Source organism: Stegostoma tigrinum, chromosome 2 (assembly GCF_030684315.1).
Source record: "Stegostoma tigrinum isolate sSteTig4 chromosome 2, sSteTig4.hap1, whole genome shotgun sequence".
Lineage (NCBI taxonomy): Eukaryota > Metazoa > Chordata > Chondrichthyes > Orectolobiformes > Stegostomatidae > Stegostoma > Stegostoma tigrinum.
This window is the reverse complement of record NC_081355.1, coordinates 115,271,200-115,291,642: the sequence shown is the minus strand read 5'-3', so window position 1 is coordinate 115,291,642 and position 20,443 is coordinate 115,271,200. Positions and strand designations below refer to the sequence as shown.

Genomic DNA, 20,443 nt, shown 5'->3' with positions numbered 1-20,443 from the left:
TTAGAAGAATGAAGGGAGTTTTAATTTTGGCAGATTAGAGGGTAAAGGGGATTGACAAAGTTGATGTAGGGTGGACGTTTCCACATATAGGGCATTCAAGAACAAGAAGTCATAGTTTTAGGACAAAGGATAGCAGATTTAAAGTAGAGATGAGTAAAAGTTACTTCTCTCAAAGGGTTGTGAATTGGTGGAATTCACTCCCACAGAGTGCACCGAATGCCAGGATATTGAGTAAATTTAAGGAGGAGATAGACAGATTTTTTTATTAAATAATGGGTTGAAGGGTTATAGGAGTGGGTGGCAAAGTGGAATAGAGATCAACATGAGATAAGTCATGATAGTGACAAATGGTGGAGCAGGCTCAAAGGGCTGAATTGCCTACTCCTGGTCCTAGTCCATATGTTCTTAAGTTCAATCCTGCATACTTAGTGTCCTATCCCTGGACAAACAGTGCTGCATCCAGCAGAGCTCCATTCATCAGCCAAGGCTGATATTAGATACAGATTGCACTTACCTTTGAAACACCTTGCAGGGAATTAAACTTTATTATTATCTGTCTATGTTGATTACACAAAATAAAATTGACTTGTATATATTACATCATTCCAGAGAGCGTATTATTGTTATTTGCAGAAGGATTAGTCAAAGATGAGAAGAGGCTGTGAATGTTAAAGTCAATTCTCTAAACTCTGAAGTGTCAGTGCAACATAATAATAATACTGGTGGACAGTGAAGGGTTAATAACGCATAGTTTATCTGACGGTTAATTACTACATAGATCAACCAAGTTCCTTGGTTGGATTTTGCATTCTGCCAGTTTTTGTTAACTGAACATGATCAATGATGGGCAAGTGGGGGGTTGAGGGAGTTTGGTCAATCATGATCTATTTTAATGATGCAATAAGCTTGAGGGGCTGTATGACTTATTCTCTGTGTGTTTTATGATCGTCACTTAAGCAATATAGGGACATAGGTGATCCTGGAGTAAAGAGAGGCAGCAACAGCCACGACTCCCATCCACTTCTGATGGTTACTGGACCTGAGATGTTAACTCTAATTTTTCTTCACAATGCTGCCAGACCTGCTGAGCTTTTCCAGCAACTTCTGATTTTACTCCTATTCACGTTTGCCAGTGAAGTGCTTCGCTAGCAAAATTGATAGAATAAAATGGGTTGGATTGACCATTATATATTCCTTTGGTTCATACCATTTTGTTCAGCTAATGGACAGTACCTTTAGAAGGTGAGAGCAAGAACTGCAGGTGCTAAAGTCAGAGAATACACAGTGTGGAGCTGGAGGAACACAGCGGGCCAGTCAGCATCGGAGGAGCAGGAAATTCTTGAATAAGGGTCCCGAACCAAAACATCAGCTTGCCTGTTCCTCTGATGTTGCCTGGCCTGCTGTGCTCCTCCAGCTCCACACTGTGTTACCTTTAGAAGGTGACCTTGTTTAGTGTGATGACCCATAATTGGGAGGGCAAAAAACTGGAGTACACTGGTTCAGAAAGCATCCTAATTAACTTACGCTTGCAGTTCAAAAAAAAATTTAAATGGAAGACAAGTGCAATATTTTGGAAATTTGGTTTTATTTCCATTTATTGGAATAAATACAATTTGTCCAGATGAATAACATCATTGATGATCTTAATACAAAATACTTTAAAAAACAAGTATTTAATGGGATGTGATGCATGATGAACTGCTATACAAATAGTCACCCACGGACAAATCAATATATCAATATATATTTGGGGCAAAGATGACCAGTCCATTATCAGTCAGGTTCTGGTGGTAAGTAGATTTTTACCCCAGAAGGTTCAGTTGCAAATAGAACTGGATACTATAGTTCAGACAGTTTTAGATGAGCTTTTGGTTCAGGACTTTCTGTACTTGAATATCCTTTCAGTTTCTGACATGTGCTTGCTCGCAACAAAGGCTGCACCAGTGTTTGTATAGTTGCAACAGTTACTATGATCCTGGGAGCTTGTCGCAACAGTAAATTGTCAACAGTAATACTCCTCAGTGTAACCTTGAGAATACCTCTGTAGCATTTTACTAAGCCATCATGAGTGGACACTGCACACTCAAGCTCTCCGTTGCAGATCCACATTGGTAAGCAAACATTAGATATTCTGGTCACGTGACCAGCCCAATCCAGTCGTAACTATCTCAACATGATGTAGGGCCAGCTCAACTGAGCACTGCAGGTCTGGTATATTCTTGCTCTCTATAGCAAAGAAATGGAGCTGAGGTTTCCACAAAACTCTCACCAAAAGTACAACAGCTTATCAAAAGGAACTCCCTGTCACAACTAATTGTTTCTTTGAGAGAGAAGACCACTTGTCCACCTCAAGCGAGATATCATCCTGTTGCTTCATTCTTCACACATTACCTTTTCAGGTCATGTTTCTCAGAAATATTATATGTGGACTCATATTGTAGAAGACAGCAAAAAGCAATCAAATCCAATCAATGACAATTGCAGAAAATATTTAGGATCTTGGAAAAAAAATCAAACCAAGTATTGTAATATCTCATTTCAAGTTTCCTTTTTGCTTTGGGGAGACACTGGTGTTTTCAGCTCCTTCCCACAACCTGAGAGTCAGAATTCATAAATTGAACAAATGCTGCACTACTTAACGTTCCAAACCACAAAGCAATCAAATAAGATCATTGCCTTTTAGCAAAGTATAAATACAACTGTACAATGAATATTAAATCACAGTATTAAACAATCGGGTTGCAATTTTTAAAATCGCTGTGTGCGATTGAGGCATTTAGCTTTTGTCACATAGTTGAAATAAATAAATGTAACAACAACAATAATATTCTTTAATGGGTATAAAATTGGAGTTACAAAACCCATAGCTCCAATTATGCTAATACGAATAAAAAGGAATGGGAAATCCTGAAACACAACTGTCAACAAAGGTAAAAATGGATTTGCTGAATGTAAAATAATTCTTAGAAGTGACAAATAGCTGAATATATATATAGGGTAAATCCATCCTGTTAAGAACACGTTTGAAAGGCCTGCGACTCTCACTAACTCTACAGTATCCAACCAATTAATAATACTCGTTACAAATATTTTAGCTCTGTAATCATTCACTGCTAAAACTTTGAGACAGTCTGGAACATTGTGTTCAGTAATTTCTGAATATTCATACTGCAATACATTGTGAGATTTATTTTGTGCTACAGATGAAGCAAACTCATTTTCTGTCACTCCTGGAGGTGCCTGGTTTTCTTCATGTGGTCTGTTCTGATGTGCCGAGACAGTTGAGACTTGTTCTATGTTTGTGAGCACAGGTCCATTGGAAGCAAAATCACCATCTCTACAAGTACCTGGGAGCACAATAAAGGCATTTGTAAACATGAAATGAACTGCAATAAAACAGATAGGCTTTAACTATTCTACAGTATAATTTCAACCCAGTGCATCAGAGATCTTCACCGTTTGTAAAGTGATGAAATACAAGTGAAAAATAATTTTCATTTTTCCCTTTCGAATGTTCTGGAGCCCTGGCCTTGAATTCCATCATGGCAAATGGTACAATTTGAATTCAATAAAGATCTGGAATCAAAAGTTTAATGAAGCCCAAGAAACCATTGTCAATTGTCACAAGAAACCATCTTGAACACTAATATCCTTTTAGCGAAGAAAACCTGCCCTGCTTACCTGGTCTGGCCTACATGTGACTCCATACCAACAGCAATGTGTTTGACTGTTAATTGACCAGGTCCTGAACTGACCTGGCAAGTCATTCAATTGTATCAACTGCTAAAAAACCTCAATAAGAGGAGCAAAACTGGGCAGAGATAATGGGAAATGCAGATGCTGGAGAATCCGAGATAACAAAGTGTGGAGCTGGATGGATACAGCAGGCCAAGCAGCACCTTAGGAGCACAAAAGCTGACAATTCGGGAAGGGTCTAGGCCCAAAACGTCAGCTTTTGTGCTCCTAAGATGCTGGTTGGCCTGCTGTATCCATCCAGCAAATCTGGGCAGACCACTTGCATTAACTAAGGCACCGGAAATGACAATTGTCATCTCTGCAAAGTCTTCCTTACTAATATCTGGGGACATGAGTCAAAATGAGAGCTATTTCAGAGACCAGCCAAGCAACAGCCTGGCATTAGTCATATTCATGGAACCATACCTTATTTTGTCCAAGACACTACCATCACCATCCGGGGATATGGCATGTCCCACCAGCAGGCCAAATCCAGCATAGATGGTAGCATAGCTGTATATGGTCAAGAGAGGATTGCCCGAGCAGTTCTGAACCTTTGTTGATAGTATCGAGGGCTAATGCAGGCTTCAGCGAGACATTGACTGAATGCAGAGCTGGGCTAAGAAATGGCAGATGGAGTTCAACCTGGATAAATGTGAAGTGATGCATTTTGAAAGGTCGAACTTAAATGCTGAATATAGGATTAAAGGTAGGATTCTCGGCAATGTGGAGGAACAGCAGGATCTTGGTGTTCAAGTGCATAGCTCCCTCAAAGTTGCCACCCAGGTTGTTAAGAAAGCTTATGGTGTTCTGGCTTTCATTAACAGGGGGATCGAGTTTAAGAGCCACGAGATTATGCTGTAGCTCTACAAAACCCTGGTGAGACCACACTTGGAATATTGTGTCCAGTTCTGATCGCCCTATTATAGGAAAGAGGTGGAGGCTTTAGAGAGGTTGCAAAGGAGGTTTATCAGGATGCTGCCGGGACTGGAGAGCTTGTCTTACAAGGAGAGGTTGACTGAGCTCGGACTTTTCTCTCTGGAGAAAAAGGAAGGAAAGAGGTGACCTGATCGAGGTGTACAAGGTAATGAGAGGCATGGATAGAGTCGATAGCCAGAGACTTTTCCCCAGGGCAGGATTGGCTGCCACGAGGGGTCAGAGTTTTAAGGTGTTAGGAGGAAGGTATAGAGGAGACATCAGAGGGAGGTTCTTCATGCAGAGAGTTGTGAGCGCATGGAATAGTTTACCAGTGGTAGTGGTGGAAGCAGAGTCATTAGTGACATTTAAGCGACTGCTGGACATGCACATGGACAGCAGTGAATTGAGGGGAATGTAGGTTAGGTTATTTTACTTTTGGATTAGGATTATTCCACGGCACAACAGCGTGGGCCAAAGGGCCTGTACTGTGCTGTACTTTTCTATGTTCTATGTTGACTCTGGACTCCAGGAAGTCTTACAGTATAAGGTCAAACACAGGCAAGATAACGTCCTGGTGATTACCCCTCAGCCAATAAATTGGTAATACTCCAAATTAAAAATCACTTGGAGGAAGCACTGAAGATGTTAATGATACAGAAGGGACACTGAGTGGGCAATTTCCATGTGCACCAAGAGTGGCTTGGCAGCTGCACTACTGAGCAAGCAGGATGAGTCTGAAAGGACATTGCTGTTAGGCTTCAAGCAACTCAAGACTGGTCATCCATGAAGTATTGTTGGCCAGGAGCAGTAGCAGAATAGTACTCTAACAACATCATGGCCCAGCACATCCCCCACTCTACAATTTTCATCAAGTCAATGGATCAACCCTGGTTCAATGAGGAGCCTAAGAAGGCATACCTGGATAAATACCAGAAATACCTAACTATTAAATTCCTACAAAACAGGACTATTTACATGCCAAAATGCGTAACGCCAAGTGATAGATCCAAGTGATTCCACAGCTAATGGATCAGATCTAAACTTTGCAGTCCAAACACATACAGTCATCAATGATGGTAGTCAGAACAACTCACTGGAGGAGGAGGCTCCATAAATATTCCCACCCTCAATTACAGAACCGCCAGCACATCAGTGAAAAAGATCATGGTGAAACATTTTCATTTATCATCAGCTAGAAATGCTAAGTGGATAATCCATCTCAAAATCTTTCAGAGGTCCCCAACATCACAGATTCCAGTCTTCAGTCAATTCAATGCACTCCACCTGATGTCAAGACATGGCTAAAGGCGCTGGATACAATGAACCCTGACAAACTTCTGCCAATTATAATGAGGATGTATACTCCATAATTTGCCACAATCCTAGCCAAGCTGTTCCAGGATAGATACAACAGTGGTTTCTACCTCACCATTTGGAAAATGTTGCAAGTACATCCTATATACAAAACAAAAGATCCTACCCAGCCAATTACTGCCCTATCTGCTGACTGTCAATCATCAGCAAAGTGATGGAAGGTGTCATCAACAGTGCTATAAAGTAGCACTCGCTTAGCAACTGCTTGCTCACTGACACTTAGCAGGAATTCTACTATGGCCACTCAGTTCATGACCTCATAGATATACAGAAGATGGTAGCAAATTGGCTTCAAACTCCCTCTACCATTCAATATGATCATGGCTGATCATGGCTGATCATCTAGCTCAATACCTTGCTCCTGTCCTTGCTCCATACTCCTTGATGCCTTTAGCCACAAGAGCTATGACTACCTCCTTCACGAAAACACAATGTTTTGACCTCAACCACTTTATACAGCAGTGAATTCCACTCACTGGATGAATAAATTTCTGCTCATTTCAGTCCTAAATAGTATGCCACTTAAGTTTTGGCCCCGAGATTAGATTAGATTCCCTACAGTGTGGAAACAGGCCCTTCGGCCCAACAGGTCCACACCGTCCCTTTGAGCATCCCACCCAGACCCGTCCCCCTTTCACCCACACACCTCTGAACACTACGGGCAATTTAGCATGGCCAATTCACCTAGCCTGCACATCTTTGGACTGTGGGAGGAAACTGCAGCACTCGGAAGAAACCCACGCAGACACGGGGAGAATGTGCAAACTCCACACAGACAGTTACCCAAGGCTGGAATCGAACCAGGGTCCCTGGTGCTGTGAGGCTGTAGTGCTAACCACTGAGCCACTGTGCTGCCCTACTTCTGGACTCCCTCGCCATCAGGAACACCTTTCCTGCATCTAATCTGTCTAGGCTTGTGAGACTTTCTGTAGGTTTCTAAGAGATCCTACCTAAACTCTAGTGAATACAATCCTAACTGAATCAATCGCTGCTCATAGATCAATCTTGCCATCCCAGAAAACAAGTTGTAAACAGTTGCTGCATTCCCTCTATAGCAAGTGCATCTCTCTTCATGTAAAAAGGCTAAAACTGCACGTAATATTCCAGTGAGGCCTCACTAATTCCTTGTAGAACTGTAGCAAGACATCCCTTGGACCTGTACCTGAAGAGTCTTGCTTTGACCTCATTAAAACCTCAAACATGGACATAAGAGTTGAATTCTCGATATGAGGTGACAGCAATTTCCTTGACATCAGTGCCACATCTGACCAAGTATGGCATCAAGATCACCTACAAAAGTAGAGTCAATGGGAATGAGAGGGAAACATTTCCTGTGTTGCTGTCATACTTGGTACAGAGGAAGTTGGTTATGATTATTGTCTGTCTGGTATCTCAGCTCCAGACATTTCTGCGGGAGTTCCTCGAAATAATGTCCTTCCAAACACATGAACACCATCACCTAGAATGACCACAGCAGCAGAGGCATCGACAACCAGCACCTGCAATTTCCTTGCCAAGCCACATACCATCCTGACTTGGCTAACCATATCATTGTTCCATTATTTCTGTTGGGTCAAAATTCTGGAACTTCCTTCCTAACATCACTGTGGGTGTACTTGCTCCAAGGCCCACAGCAGTTTAGGAAGGCAGTTCACCATCGCATTCTCAAAAGCAACAAGAACGGGACATTAAATGCAATGCCCACAGCCCATGAACCAGTTAAAAAAAACACTCATCACCAATTGCTGTGGTTATTACAAGATTTGGATAATAGCTGGGTCTTATTAATAGCTTAGAATGGAGAAAACAATGCTCTATCTGTTCAGAAGTCACAAAAGTAGCTGGTTGCCATATGAGCCATGTAGGCTCTGAGCATCTAATCCCTGTTATAGTAGGAAACCCAGCACTGCACTGCAAACACAACTCAAATTAATTCTAGTTATCACTATGTTTCTGCTTGAATTATTTAAGAGAGCCACATGAGCTCCTACAGTTAAACACCTTGAAATGCCAGCAGCAATCATATTTTCTGCAGTGCTTCTGCAAGCTCCCTCTCAAATTCTATCGGAATTCTACTCCAAACACAGGACATCATCAGGTCAGCCACTGTAGTATCGTTTAATTATACGATTTTCATATACTGCAGAGGGTCTTGCAATGTATGTTACATCTTATCATACTTTATTACTGTGCATCAACAGGATAATTTGTTTAAAAAAATCCTTGCTGATTCAATTGAATGTTTACAGAGCTTTGAGGTGGAGGCATTTGATGTCAGACTTCATGGATCATAGAACATTAGTACACAAGTACAGCAAGTAATTTTGAAGGGAAATGAAATAATGGCATTGATTGCAGGGTGAATAGGATATAAAAGTCAAAATGTTATGCTACAGCTTTACAGGGAATTGGTGAGACCATTCATAAGTGGCTAGATTGGGTTTGTTCTGCTTTTTGTGGACTGGACAGTCAGGTCATTGCCAGTGCTGGACTGGAACAGCTCGGCTATGGATAAGCTAATTCGATGGAAGGAAGTCTTCTATACCAGAGCAGGGATGTTGGGGTCTGCAATCTTTGCCAGTGCACTCAGCTGTTTCATGGTGTCATGTGGAGTGAATTGAAATGGTTGATGACAGTCATTTGCGATGCTGGTGACCTTGGCAAAAGGCCGCGATGGACTATTCTGCTGGTACTTGTGGCTGAAGATAATTGTAAAGGTTTCAGCCATTTTTTTGCACTGACTTATTGAGCACTGGCACCCATGAGGATCGAGTTATTTGTGAAGCATCCTCTTCCTCTTAGGTGTTTCTTTATCTATTACTATTTGTGACTGGATGGAGCAGAACTGCAGATTTTTGATCAGATCATTTGGTTGTGGGATCATTTAGCACTGTCTATCATATGCTTTCTGCACTGTTTAACATGTATGCAGTATAATGGGATAACAAGGTGTACAGCTGGGTGAACACAGCAGGCCAAGCAGCATCATAAGAGCAGGAGAGCTGACGTTTTCGGGCCTAGAGAAGAAGAGTCTCAAACTGAAACGGCAGCTTTCCTGCTCCTCTGATGCTGCTTGGCCTGCAGTGTTCATCCAGATCTACACCTTGTTATCTCAGATTCTCCAGCATCTGCAGTTCCTGCCATCTCTGCAAGTGTAATGGTGTAGCTTCATCAGGTTAGCACTTCATTTTTGAGTAAACCTATTGGTACTCCTGGCATGTTCTCTTAAACTTCTCCCTGAACCAGGATTGATCATCTGGCTTGATGATTATGGCATGCTGGGGGATATACCAGGCCATGGGATTACAAATTGTGATTGAATACAATTCTGAAGCTGCTGATGGCATACAGGGTTTCATGGGTGCCCAGTTGTAACCTCCGAGATGTGATCTATATCTATACCATTTAGCCCAGTGATAATGCGTTACAAGGTGATAGAGTGTATCCTCAGTATGTAGATGAAACTTTATGACTGAGAAGTAGTCACATGTTAGAATACTGTCATGAAAATGCATGTGTGGCAGTCAGGCCAAGGTTAAGCAGGGATTCCCTTGTGTTTGTCCTCTAGACCACCTTCAAAAGATAATATGGCAGATATGTATGTAATGTAATACTGAAATACCTTTGGTGTTAGACAGTGAAGTCCCCCATCACAGCACATTCTGCAACCTAGCCACTCTCAGTGCATCTTCCAAGTGTTTTGCAACATAAAAGCAGATTTTTCAGATAAAGGTGATTAGCAGGATGATTCCTTTCCCAGGTTTGCTCTAATGCCATGAGATTTCATCAGATTCAAAATAAATGTTGAGTACTTCCAGGGTTACTCCCTCCTTAATATACTCCACTTTGCCGCACAATCTTGTCAGTCTGACAAGGAAACCTGGGTTCTAAGGTATAATTCCATCAGTATGAGTATTTTGGCTGTAGTTTGATTAGTGTTGAACAGTTCTCCTAATCCTGGCATGTCACCCGATATTAATAAGGAGACTTTATCAATATCATACCTTTCCCACATCCATTCTGGTAGGCAACTGAGAATCAATCATATTATTATAGGTCTGGAGTCACATATGGGCCAGAACAGAGAAGAATGGAAGGTTTCCTTCCCTAAACAATATTGATGAACCTGATGAGTTTTAAGATGATCCAATATTTGGGCACCAATACCAAGACTTTTAATTCCAGATGTATTTAGTTGATTGAACTTAAATGTTTCAGCTACCATAGTGGGAATTGAACCTATGGACAGGATTTTCTTTTCTAGTACTTAAAGTGTGGAAGCAGAATTTAAAGCAGGATGAACTTCAGCAAATATCCTTAGGCAGGACCTTCCAAACCCACAACCACCTCCATCTAGAAGGACAAGGGCACCAGATACATGGGAATACCACCACCTACAAGTTCTCCTCCAAGTCACTCACCATCCTAACTTGGAAATATATCACCATTCTTTTACAGTTGCTGAGTTAAAATTCTCTCCCTAATGGCATTGTGTGGCAACCTATGGTAGACTGCAGCAGTTCAAGAAGGCAGCTCACCAGCACCTTCTCAAGGGCAACTCTGGACAGGCAATAAATGCTGGTCCAGCCAGCAACTCCCATGACCCACAAGTGAATTAAAAACAAATTATTGTGTTAAACATATTATTTTCTTTTGGCCTGCAGATGCAGCACTTCACGTTAATCCCGACTGAATACCACAAATCAGTTCTTTTATAATTACTAGCAGATTGTTACATTCTCCCTCATCAGTATGGCTGCCCATCAACTAGACTTCATCTTTAACACTGTAAATGTGCAACATCAACAAGTCAAACTGCATATGACTGAACTATTTCATGACCTGATCCTGGTTTTGGCTCCGAAGATTTTTCCCATGTGCATTATTCCAATGGACTGGAGTGTTAATGATATCCATAGCTCTGCTAATGAATGCAAAACAGGTTTCAATGATAAAGGCAGCAAAACCTGACCCTCCTGAAAGATTCTGAGCTCTTCATAGCAAAACCTTAATCCACTGACAGCAAACTAAATTTTGACTCCTGCCCAATTAGGTTTCCTCACCTGGCCTCTGAGAAGACCTAGGTGGGTCCAGAAAATCCTGTACAATGCCTCAAAAGCGTTCCTCCAGAATCATTAGTTCAGTACCATTTTCATGTGCTATTATTATGGGTTACAAATTTTGGAAATAAATCAGATGCATTATGAATCCATAGGGAAACCTTCATTTAAAGGTAGGCAGTATGGCTGAAGTCTTAAAAATAAGCATTCTGTATGTCATCACAAGGAAATGGATGATATGAATATTATAGTAAAACAGGAGTGGCAAGTGTTAGATAGGAGAGCAATAAGGAAGGTGAACTCAAAAGATTAGCATTACAAACATTGATGAGTCACATCATCCAGGTGGAGCGTATGTTAGTAGCAAAGGCCAAAATAATTGTCATTAGGCACAATATTTCAATCCTTACTGGATATGTGAGTAATACTGAAGAAATAGAAAGTCACTAATGTTTAAAGTTTGTTAAATTGTTTGAATGTTTAGGAATGGACAATAAATGCTGGCTTAACCAGCAATACCACATTCTCTTGAATGAATGAGGGAAACTTGATCACTGAAGTATGATGTATAGTACATATGGAATTTTGTTCGATATTTGGCAAAGTGGCACATTAGAATCTCATTAAGATGGAAGACAGTTGAATCAAGGAGCAAGTATGGTCAAAAAATGTGTTCACAGACAAGACACAAATGATGATACTGGGTTGATGCTGTTCATACTCCAAGTGGCTTGCAGTGGCATTCTATAAGGATATGTTGTACTTTCCAACAGGTGTAAACAACTCAAGGTCAGGAGCAATATTATGAAGTTTGCAAATGATGTAAAACATGTGAAAGTAATACATATTAATGTGAACAGTCATAGGCTTTAGGATGGTGAAATGTACAGAAAGTGGAGTTCACCATGAGAAATAATGTCCATTGGGCAAATGAAGCTGTTACAACTCTTTACTATGAATGGCACTATTTTGAAAATATAGATGAGCAGAGGGCCTTTGGTGTTCATATCCACAAATCCTTAAAGGTGACATTCAAAGTAGCTAAGTTGATTAGAATGGTACGTGTTACTTGGAGTCAGATCAGCTTTAATGACTCATTGGTTAGCATCGCTGAGGTATTGCGGGCAGTTCCAAATTTCATGAAAAATGTAAAATCTTAAAAAAAACGTTTACATGAGAGGATATGAGGATTTTACCAGGAATGATGGATTTAAGTCGTCAGAAGAGATTGGGAATAGTTAAAATTTTTCTTTGGAACAGAAAAGTTGAAGATGCTTATTAGATGCTAATAGTTTATTCTGTCTACTGTACAAAAACACATTTCCTCCAAAAGTAATAGGTTCAAAATCATTGGCAAAGAATCGAGGGTCATAAGGAGAAATATTTCACCCCAAGAGGTGGCAGGAACTGAAAAATGTTCCATCTGACTACAATTTCCCCCTCACAGATTTTACTGCCCCTACAGTACCAAGTAAGATAGTTCATTAGTACTGGAAAGATCTGGGCTGCTTTTTTTAACCAAAACTAATCAGGCAAATGACCTAGCAATTGCTTACCATCAATGTTTCCAGTCAGCCGCCATTTACGTAGGTGTTCAATGATATCCACAACAATCAAGCACATTAAGACCAGGGACACAGGAAAATCTGAAAAGGTTTTCATTTTTTTTGGGTCAGACTGTACCTTTTGAAGAAAAAAAGATAAATCACCCTAAAGCATTAATGCAAGTGCAAACCCCTGTGTCTGTGAGATATTTCTGCATTAAAACGGTGGTGTAATCTGACTTAAATTCTTACATAGAAGATAGGAGCAGGAGGAGGCCATTCAGCTCTTCGAGCCTGCTCTGCCATTCATCACGATCGTGGCTGATTGTCGAACTCAAAAGCCTAATCCTGCTTTCTCCACATATCCTTTAATCCCATTCGCCCCAAGTGTTATATCTAGTTGCCTCTTGAATAAATTCAATGTTTGGCATCAACGAATTCCTGTAGTAACAAATTCCACAGGTTCACCACTCTCTGGGTGAAAAAAATGTCTCCTCATCTCCGTTCTAAATCGTCTACCCCATATCCTCGGACTATGACCCCCTGGTTAAGGGCACATCTACCATCAGGAAGATCCTCCCTGCATCTAACCTGTCCAGTCCTGTTAGATTGTCATAAGTCTGTTTAAAACCCCCCTCATTCATCTGAACACCAGCAAAAACCATCCTAACCTAATCAATCTCTCCTCATATGTCAGAACAGCCATCCCCGGAATCAGATTTAGTTTTAATGTTATCAATAATGTATGGCAGATATTATGTAAGATATTGCTTCGACTGTCTTTCTGAAGGGAACAAGTTTTACAGACCCCTAGGTATCAGGGTAGCCCACAAACCAACATACACCCTGCAACAGCTACTGACGAATGTAAAGGATCCTATACCCACAACCAATAAAACTAACATAATATGCAAACTACTATGCAAAGACTGTGAAGAAACATTACATGGGCCAAACCGGAAGAAAACTGACAATAAGGATACATGAACACCGACCAGCCACCAAGAGACACAACTAATTCTCACTGGTCTCAATACACACTGACAAGTAAGGACACAAATTTGACTGGGACAACATATCCATAATAGCATATACTAAATACAGACATGCCAGGGACATCCTGAAAGCCTGGCATTTCAAATGGAGCTCCATCAACAAACACACTGAACTGGACCTGATGTACAAACTGCTGAGAAATAGAACTGGAAGTATTGCCAACCATCCCAGCAAACCGAGGCACATAAATAGCAAGCAGGACAGAACATCAACAACTGACTGGAGGTGCACTGACGATGTTACCTAGCAGGGTGACGAAACATATGCAATCAAACACCCTGGCTCGGCGAGCAAGTCTACAGCCTCATCTACAACCCGAGCTACAAATCTTCTCAAAAACTTTAAAGGTTCTGAAGAACTTCGACTTGAAACATTAATTGCTGTCTCTCCACAGATCCTGCCGGGCTTGCTGATATTCCCCAGCAATTCCTGTGTTTACTGTATATTTCTTGAAAATGGTTGAATTTTAGATAATAGTGCAATATAATGAGAAAAATTTAGAATCCATTACCTGAGAACCGGCAATTATAAACCCAAAGCAAGGTAACGTGGTGAAAATCAGATGCATGAGCAAGGCTGGTTGCCTGAAACATAAATATAAAACCTCTGAAAAATATTATTAATCCTGGTATACCACAATGGCACAGTTATTATCAGATAATTATTCAATAAATTTTATTGACCTGTTGCCTCAAAAACGTAGGATAGCAATTTTAATAAAATTGAACAAAAATGTTCTCACAACGGAGCTTATAAACTCATCAGCCGAAACTTTCTGAAATGCTAATGTGGCGGACAGGTAAACTAAACAAAAAAGTTACATAATACCTACTTGACACTGCAAGCTTCATTAATTATTATACTTGAACAAGGAGCAACAGGCCTTACTTTCAAAATTGTAAACTTATGATTTTTAAATTTATTTCAATAAAAAGGAAAGATTTTTTTAAAAAAAAATTAATTCCTTAATGATTTAATCACATTCTTACATTTTTTTGAGGCACCCCACTGTTGAATTGCATTAACTATGGATATGTGACAACATGGCAGCCGATTTTCTCACAGAAAATTAAATGAAGTGCCAGCTTTCCATTGAACAAGTCAGAATTTAACAACAGACCCATAATTTAAAGTTTAGTGTCAAGCTGGATGACTTAAATGGTAAAAAAAAGTCCATAATTATAACAACAAAGAACATTGTCTTCTTAGAATGTTCCATCTTGACATTAACTAAGACAGTGATTATGTGGTGAATTCATACATTAAAATTTATCTTGGCTCTTGCAAACAACAAACCTAAATAATAACCTCAACAGCAAAATAAACATCTTCAGTGGTGCAGAAAAAAGTGCTACACAATTAAAAACTTTCAATTTTGTATTAAACTATTGTTACACACTCAGCTCAGAACTAAGTTAAGAACACTAGCTAAGTTAGTTTAATACTGAGCAGAAAAATAAAACATGTATCCCATCATTGTGGATTTAAACCTATATCCAGAAATGAAAGTCTACAAGATTTCCCCTTCGTTTTTTACTAGCAAGCATTTCAGAGAAAACAAAATATGTTGATGAGAGTCATATGGGGAGTCACCTGTGAATTTGCCTTCGATTATTAATTGTGGAATGGATAAGGCAATAAATACCAAATATTTTCTAACTGTGTGTGTCATACATTTTGACTACAGTAATTTCCAAACACTTACCATTCTTTCACTTCAGACAGAATGTGCTTCTTGAATATCAGAAACTTCACTGGAACCCAGATGATCAAAGACACACACGCAACATAAGCCACTGAACAGGCCAATATAAGTTGATACGATGTAAAATCCACAGGTTCACTTTTTTCCATGAAAATGAAGGCAAAGTGCTCTGCAACCACAATTGTGGGAACACATAGAGCAGCAAACTGCAGGACTTCAAATACAAAAAAATTAATTTTTGTTACTGAAATCATTTCTTTGTTGTGAACTCCACTCAGCTGTAATGAATGTACACTATTTTTGCTCCTTCCTTGTGGTCTGCATTGGGTTTATCTGTTTAAGACTATGATAGTTACAGGCTAAATATAGATTTTTATTGTCCCTTGATTTGAGGATGTCATTTTCTGCATCATAAAAAGGTTATTGAATAACTTAAATTGCCAGCTGGTCTTTGAAAGGTTCATAGTAACATACTAACTTTTTGAATTATGTATCAAGTAAATAATTGTTTTATAGATAAACAGGTTTTTAACACCACAGTGTTCAGGAAAATAAAATGAAAACCTGATATTAAGGATTAGAAAAGTTGGTAAACAAGTTTCCAACAAATATAGAGTTCCCCATTCTCATAAATAAACAGCAATTTGTTAGGTGTTCCATAGACGTAATAATTCAATGAATAATGATTTCACGAGTGTGTTCAAAATGTGAACATGGATTCTGGGTAATCCAAGATGGAGGATGCAAAAGAAATTGTGGCTGTAAGAGCTGCTTCTTTTTTGAGATGTTTCAGTGTGGAAGCTGATCTCCTCAAATTCTAGCAGTAGTTACTGTTTTATAAGCTATGGCATTGTTTTGGAACTTTGTAGAAGAAATATCTCTACAAAACAGAGGAACACAAACAAAAGGTGGTGACCACAGGAGCAGTGATTCAAATGGAAGAAACCTACAATGCAGTCTGGCCCACCTATAGCCTATATAGCTGCTTCCTTTGTTGTCTTTTTTCAAGTATCTCTGGACATGGGTGTTCCTTCCAAAAAATAAATAAAGTGAAATTCAGAATAAATTGCATTTACTTCAATGCAAGATGCCTAACAGGTAAGGCACATGAACTCAGGGCATGCTTAGGAACATGGGACTGGGATATCATAGCAATTACAGAAATGTGGCTCAGGGGTATACAGGACTGGCAGCATAATGTTGCAGGGTATTGATGCTTTGGAAGGTTCGAAAGGTGGGCAAGAGAGGAAAGGGAGTGGCATTTTTGATTAGGGATAACATAAGGGTTGCATTTAGGGAGGATATTCTCACAGCACCAGGGACCCAGGTTTGTTTCCGCCCTTGGGCGACTGTGTGGAGTTTGCACATTCTCCCCCCGTCTGCATGGACTTCCTCCAGGTGCTCTGGTTTCCACCCACAGGCCAAAGATGCACATTGTAGATCAAATTGGCCATGCTAGATTACCCATAGTGCCCAGGGACATTTAGGTTAAGTGGGTTAGATGTGGGAAATACAGGGGTAGGAGAATGGTTTTACGTAGGATGCTCTTCAGAGGGGTGGTGTGGACTTGTTGGGCCAAATGGCGTGTTCCCATACATTATTTAGGAATAGTTAGTAGTTAGAAGGTTTGTTAATAATTTAGTTAATTTGCTCACTGTTAGAGTTAGATAAATAATGTCAGGGGCTTACTTGAGTAACCACTAGAAGTTGCTGAAAGACAGGTTACTCACCTTTTCACACTCTTTTTAACAAATTAATCGGACGAGGTGGTCCTATTTGGGGTGTTTCAGTTTAGTTTCTCGGGTGGGGGGGGGGTGGTGTCAACCCCTGCTTGATCTAAAACATTCCATGACTAAATCCATATTTCACTGCAAATTAAAGCATATCCCTATTGTTATCATTTCTGGATTACGATCAGAAATTCATGACTTTGAAACCAAGTTGTTTGGGATTGAAAGTCAACTTGGAAAATAGTTTGTTCAAATCTTTCACTGCCATAATATAATTTTAAGTGATTTTTCTGACTTAGGGCAATTGGGTAATTTTAAAATTATGGGGAATCATAGAATGATTTAAATGCAGGAGGCCATTTAGCCCTTTGTTTTCGTGCTGGCTGTCTGCTAGATAAACCTACTTACCTGTTAATTTCCCCATTACCCTACAAATTTTTTGTTTGGATGATTATCCATTTCACTTTTGAATGCACCATACCCTGAGCTGTTCTCCAGTCCTTAACCCTTCCAACAATGGAAAGAGATTTCTATTCTGTCTAGATATGTTTGAAACTATACGCTGCTACTAAATATTCTCTCAACCTTTACTTCGCTGAGGTCTGCATTCTCTCCATTACTTCCACATTCTTCTTCAAGAATGGTGTCCAGCACTCAAAGCAATATTCCAGTTGAGATCAAAGCAGTTTTAACCGCTTTCACAATCTGACCTTTAATTTTTCAACACTTGTACTTCCAGGTCTCTGTTTCATGCACACCTCTGAGAAGCATATTCTTGAGAATATGTTAGCCCTTGTTATCCTTATCAAAATGTGTCAATCTACACTGTTCTGTATTAAATTACATTAGCCCACATTTGTCCATTCCACCAGTGTCAATACCCTCTTAATGTCACTCGCTGACTTCTCCACCACTTTCACTCAGCTACCTCACTCACAAGGCCAGCATTCACTCTAACTCTGCCACTGTACATGCCTCTCACCAAAACTCACGGACTGCAATTCCCACTGGTGCGTGCATCATGTCCACTCAGTGTTCTTACCCACTTCATCTTCCCATACTAACTTTCTCTGCCCTCTGTGCTTCCTACCCCCACACGGGGTAAATCTCATCACCTCACTTGCCCCTGCAATATAATTAAATCCTCTTCCCAATTTCCATAATGCCCAATCTTACAGTCTAAAATATCTCAAAATGTTATTGAAAGTTGTTTATTGCAATTTGATTTGATGTGACATGGGTGGAATTACAAATTAGTGGATAGATGATCAATATAAATGTCCCTAGCACAGCTTCACATTTAGAAAACATACCACGCTGCCAAAGAGAATAACAATAACTTCGCCAACTCTGCATGTGGTCCCAGCCATTTTTACCAATTAGTGCACTGTTGATTTTGAATTGAAGATGCCAAGATTTCGACTTTGTAGCCTGATTAGTTAGATCCAGCTCCATTTGAGACACAGAATGAACCTGCCCTGTCCTTCATGTTCAAATTTTTCATTGCCACAATATAATTGTTGGTGATTTTTCTGACTTGGGGCAATTGGGTAATTTTAAAATTGTGGGGAATCATCAAATTATTAAAACACAGGAGGCCATTTAAAAAATGACTGAACTCTGAGCATTTCACAATTTGCCTCAGATATGCTTAAGAGTTCCCACCCATTCTGGTGAGGGTAATTCTATTCACGTGAGCAACCCAAGTACAGCATGAGATATCTACTGAGAATGTGCTTCAGGGAAAATGGATTTGTTTGGATGACATCTACAAGTGACTCTCTGCATGGAGAAAGTTTTGAAACACTGCCCTCTGTTTGCCAGAGTCAGAAGTAAACAAAGTTAAAGCTAATGTTCAGCAGGCAATTGATGCTGAACTCTCTGCCCAGGCTTCAGGCCAAAACTGAAGCTCATTATGCCTTGTGTTTACTCTTTGTTTAGAATTTTTTTGCATTCTTTCAAGTAAAAAAGCAGAATTTGATTCAAGCTAAAAATCACGAGTAACTTTGTGCAGCAAACAAAAATGTAAGATTGTGCATAATAAGGAAATACTTTGGATATTAATGTCTTATCACTTGTACACAGCTGAAATTGCGTCCACTGGTGAGAAACGTCAGACCCATAGTCCAAACTATATCTAGTTTTAATTCCACAAGTTATTGTTTTATAATGCAGGGAATAAAATATGGGTGTGGAATTGAAAGTGAAACAAGGTGAGGATCATAATCAACCACTGAGCCACCATGTTATTGAGATTAGGATACTTGATCAGCATGGACAAGTTGGACTGAAGGGTTTGTTTCTGTGCTGTGTATGATGCTATGACGCAAATTGAAATTTGAAAGGAAACAAAAATCTTTAGGCAATATTTGCTTTGAAAACTCCAGGGGTTGGTGGAAAGTAGTTTCTCAGAAAACAGTAATACCTGTTTTTTGCTTCATTCATTTTATTCTGTTTCATTTAAAGATGACTAGTAAAGGTAGTTCAAAATTCAAGGAGGAAGATGTTTAATGAGGTAATAAACACAAATAACTCCAGCCAACCCTTGACCAAATGAAATAATTTAACGTTTATTTACTTCTCCAGCACTATTTTTTAACCATGATGTGGAGGTGCCAGTGTTAGACAGGGATGGACAAAGTCAGAAGTCACACGACACCAGGTTATCATCCAACAGGTTTATTTGAAGTCAAGCTTTCAAAGCACTGCTCCTTAGTCTGATCCAAAAACATACTTAGCATAGTGCAAATTCAAAAAAGATTAACTAATTCAGGGATGAAATCCAGTTTGATTAGATCTTTAGGTTTATTGAACCTGTTTGTTTACCATAATATTTATTCACAAGAGGATGACAACATACTTTTAAACAAAAAAAACACTATTTCAAACAATGTAAGAACTAGGTGTGATACTCTTATAACTAATAAATCTTATAACCAATAAATATTAAACAAACTTAACTTATCCAAATATACATAACATTGCACAAATTCAAAAAGGTTAACTAATTCCTGGGAAGAAGTATATCCTCTTAAAACAATACTAAGTAGACTGTTCCTATATTCTCTGGGAGTTTAGAATCAGAGGTGATCTCATACAAACGTATGAAGCCTTTTTACAAGAATTTGTGAAGTGCAGGATGTTTCCCATGGCTAGGGTGATTAAAACCAAGGAACACACAGTCAGGGATACAGAAAGGGGCAGGCCATGGACTGAAATGCAGAGAAAACATCTTCACGCAAAAGGGTGCTGAACTGGTAGAATTCCCTGCACCAGGAGGGTAGTTTAAGCTCAGTGTTCAGTACTTTCAAGCCAAAGATG

At 39.6% G+C, this 20,443-nt stretch overlaps 1 protein-coding gene across 1 annotated transcript; it reads right to left on the bottom strand.

The window, feature by feature from the left end:
* Positions 1-1,621: 1,621 nt before the first annotated feature.
* LOC125466577 (transmembrane protein 236-like) lies at positions 1,622-17,169 on the bottom strand. The gene is made up of 4 exons (XM_048561232.2): positions 15,393-17,169; positions 14,199-14,271; positions 12,644-12,770; positions 1,622-3,347 (listed from the first exon to the last, which is right to left on the bottom strand). The coding sequence occupies exons 1-4, from the start codon at positions 15,644-15,646 to the stop codon at positions 2,749-2,751; spliced, it is 1,053 nt and encodes a 350-aa protein (XP_048417189.2). The 5' UTR covers positions 15,647-17,169; the 3' UTR covers positions 1,622-2,748.
* Between the last annotated feature and the right edge of the window lie 3,274 nt (positions 17,170-20,443).

Excerpts from the sequence above, each read along its gene's own strand:
- LOC125466577 (XM_048561232.2), bottom strand. The coding sequence starts at position 15,646 with ATGATTTCAGTAACAAAAATTAATTTTTTTGTATTTGAAGTCCTGCAG. Across the intron at positions 14,272-15,392 it reads CTGTCTGAAGTGAAAGAATG|GCAACCAGCCTTGCTCATGC; the intron begins GTAAGTGTTTGG and ends TTTATGTTTCAG. Across the intron at positions 3,348-12,643 it reads GCTGACTGGAAACATTGATG|GTACTTGTAGAGATGGTGAT; the intron begins GTAAGCAATTGC and ends TTGTGCTCCCAG.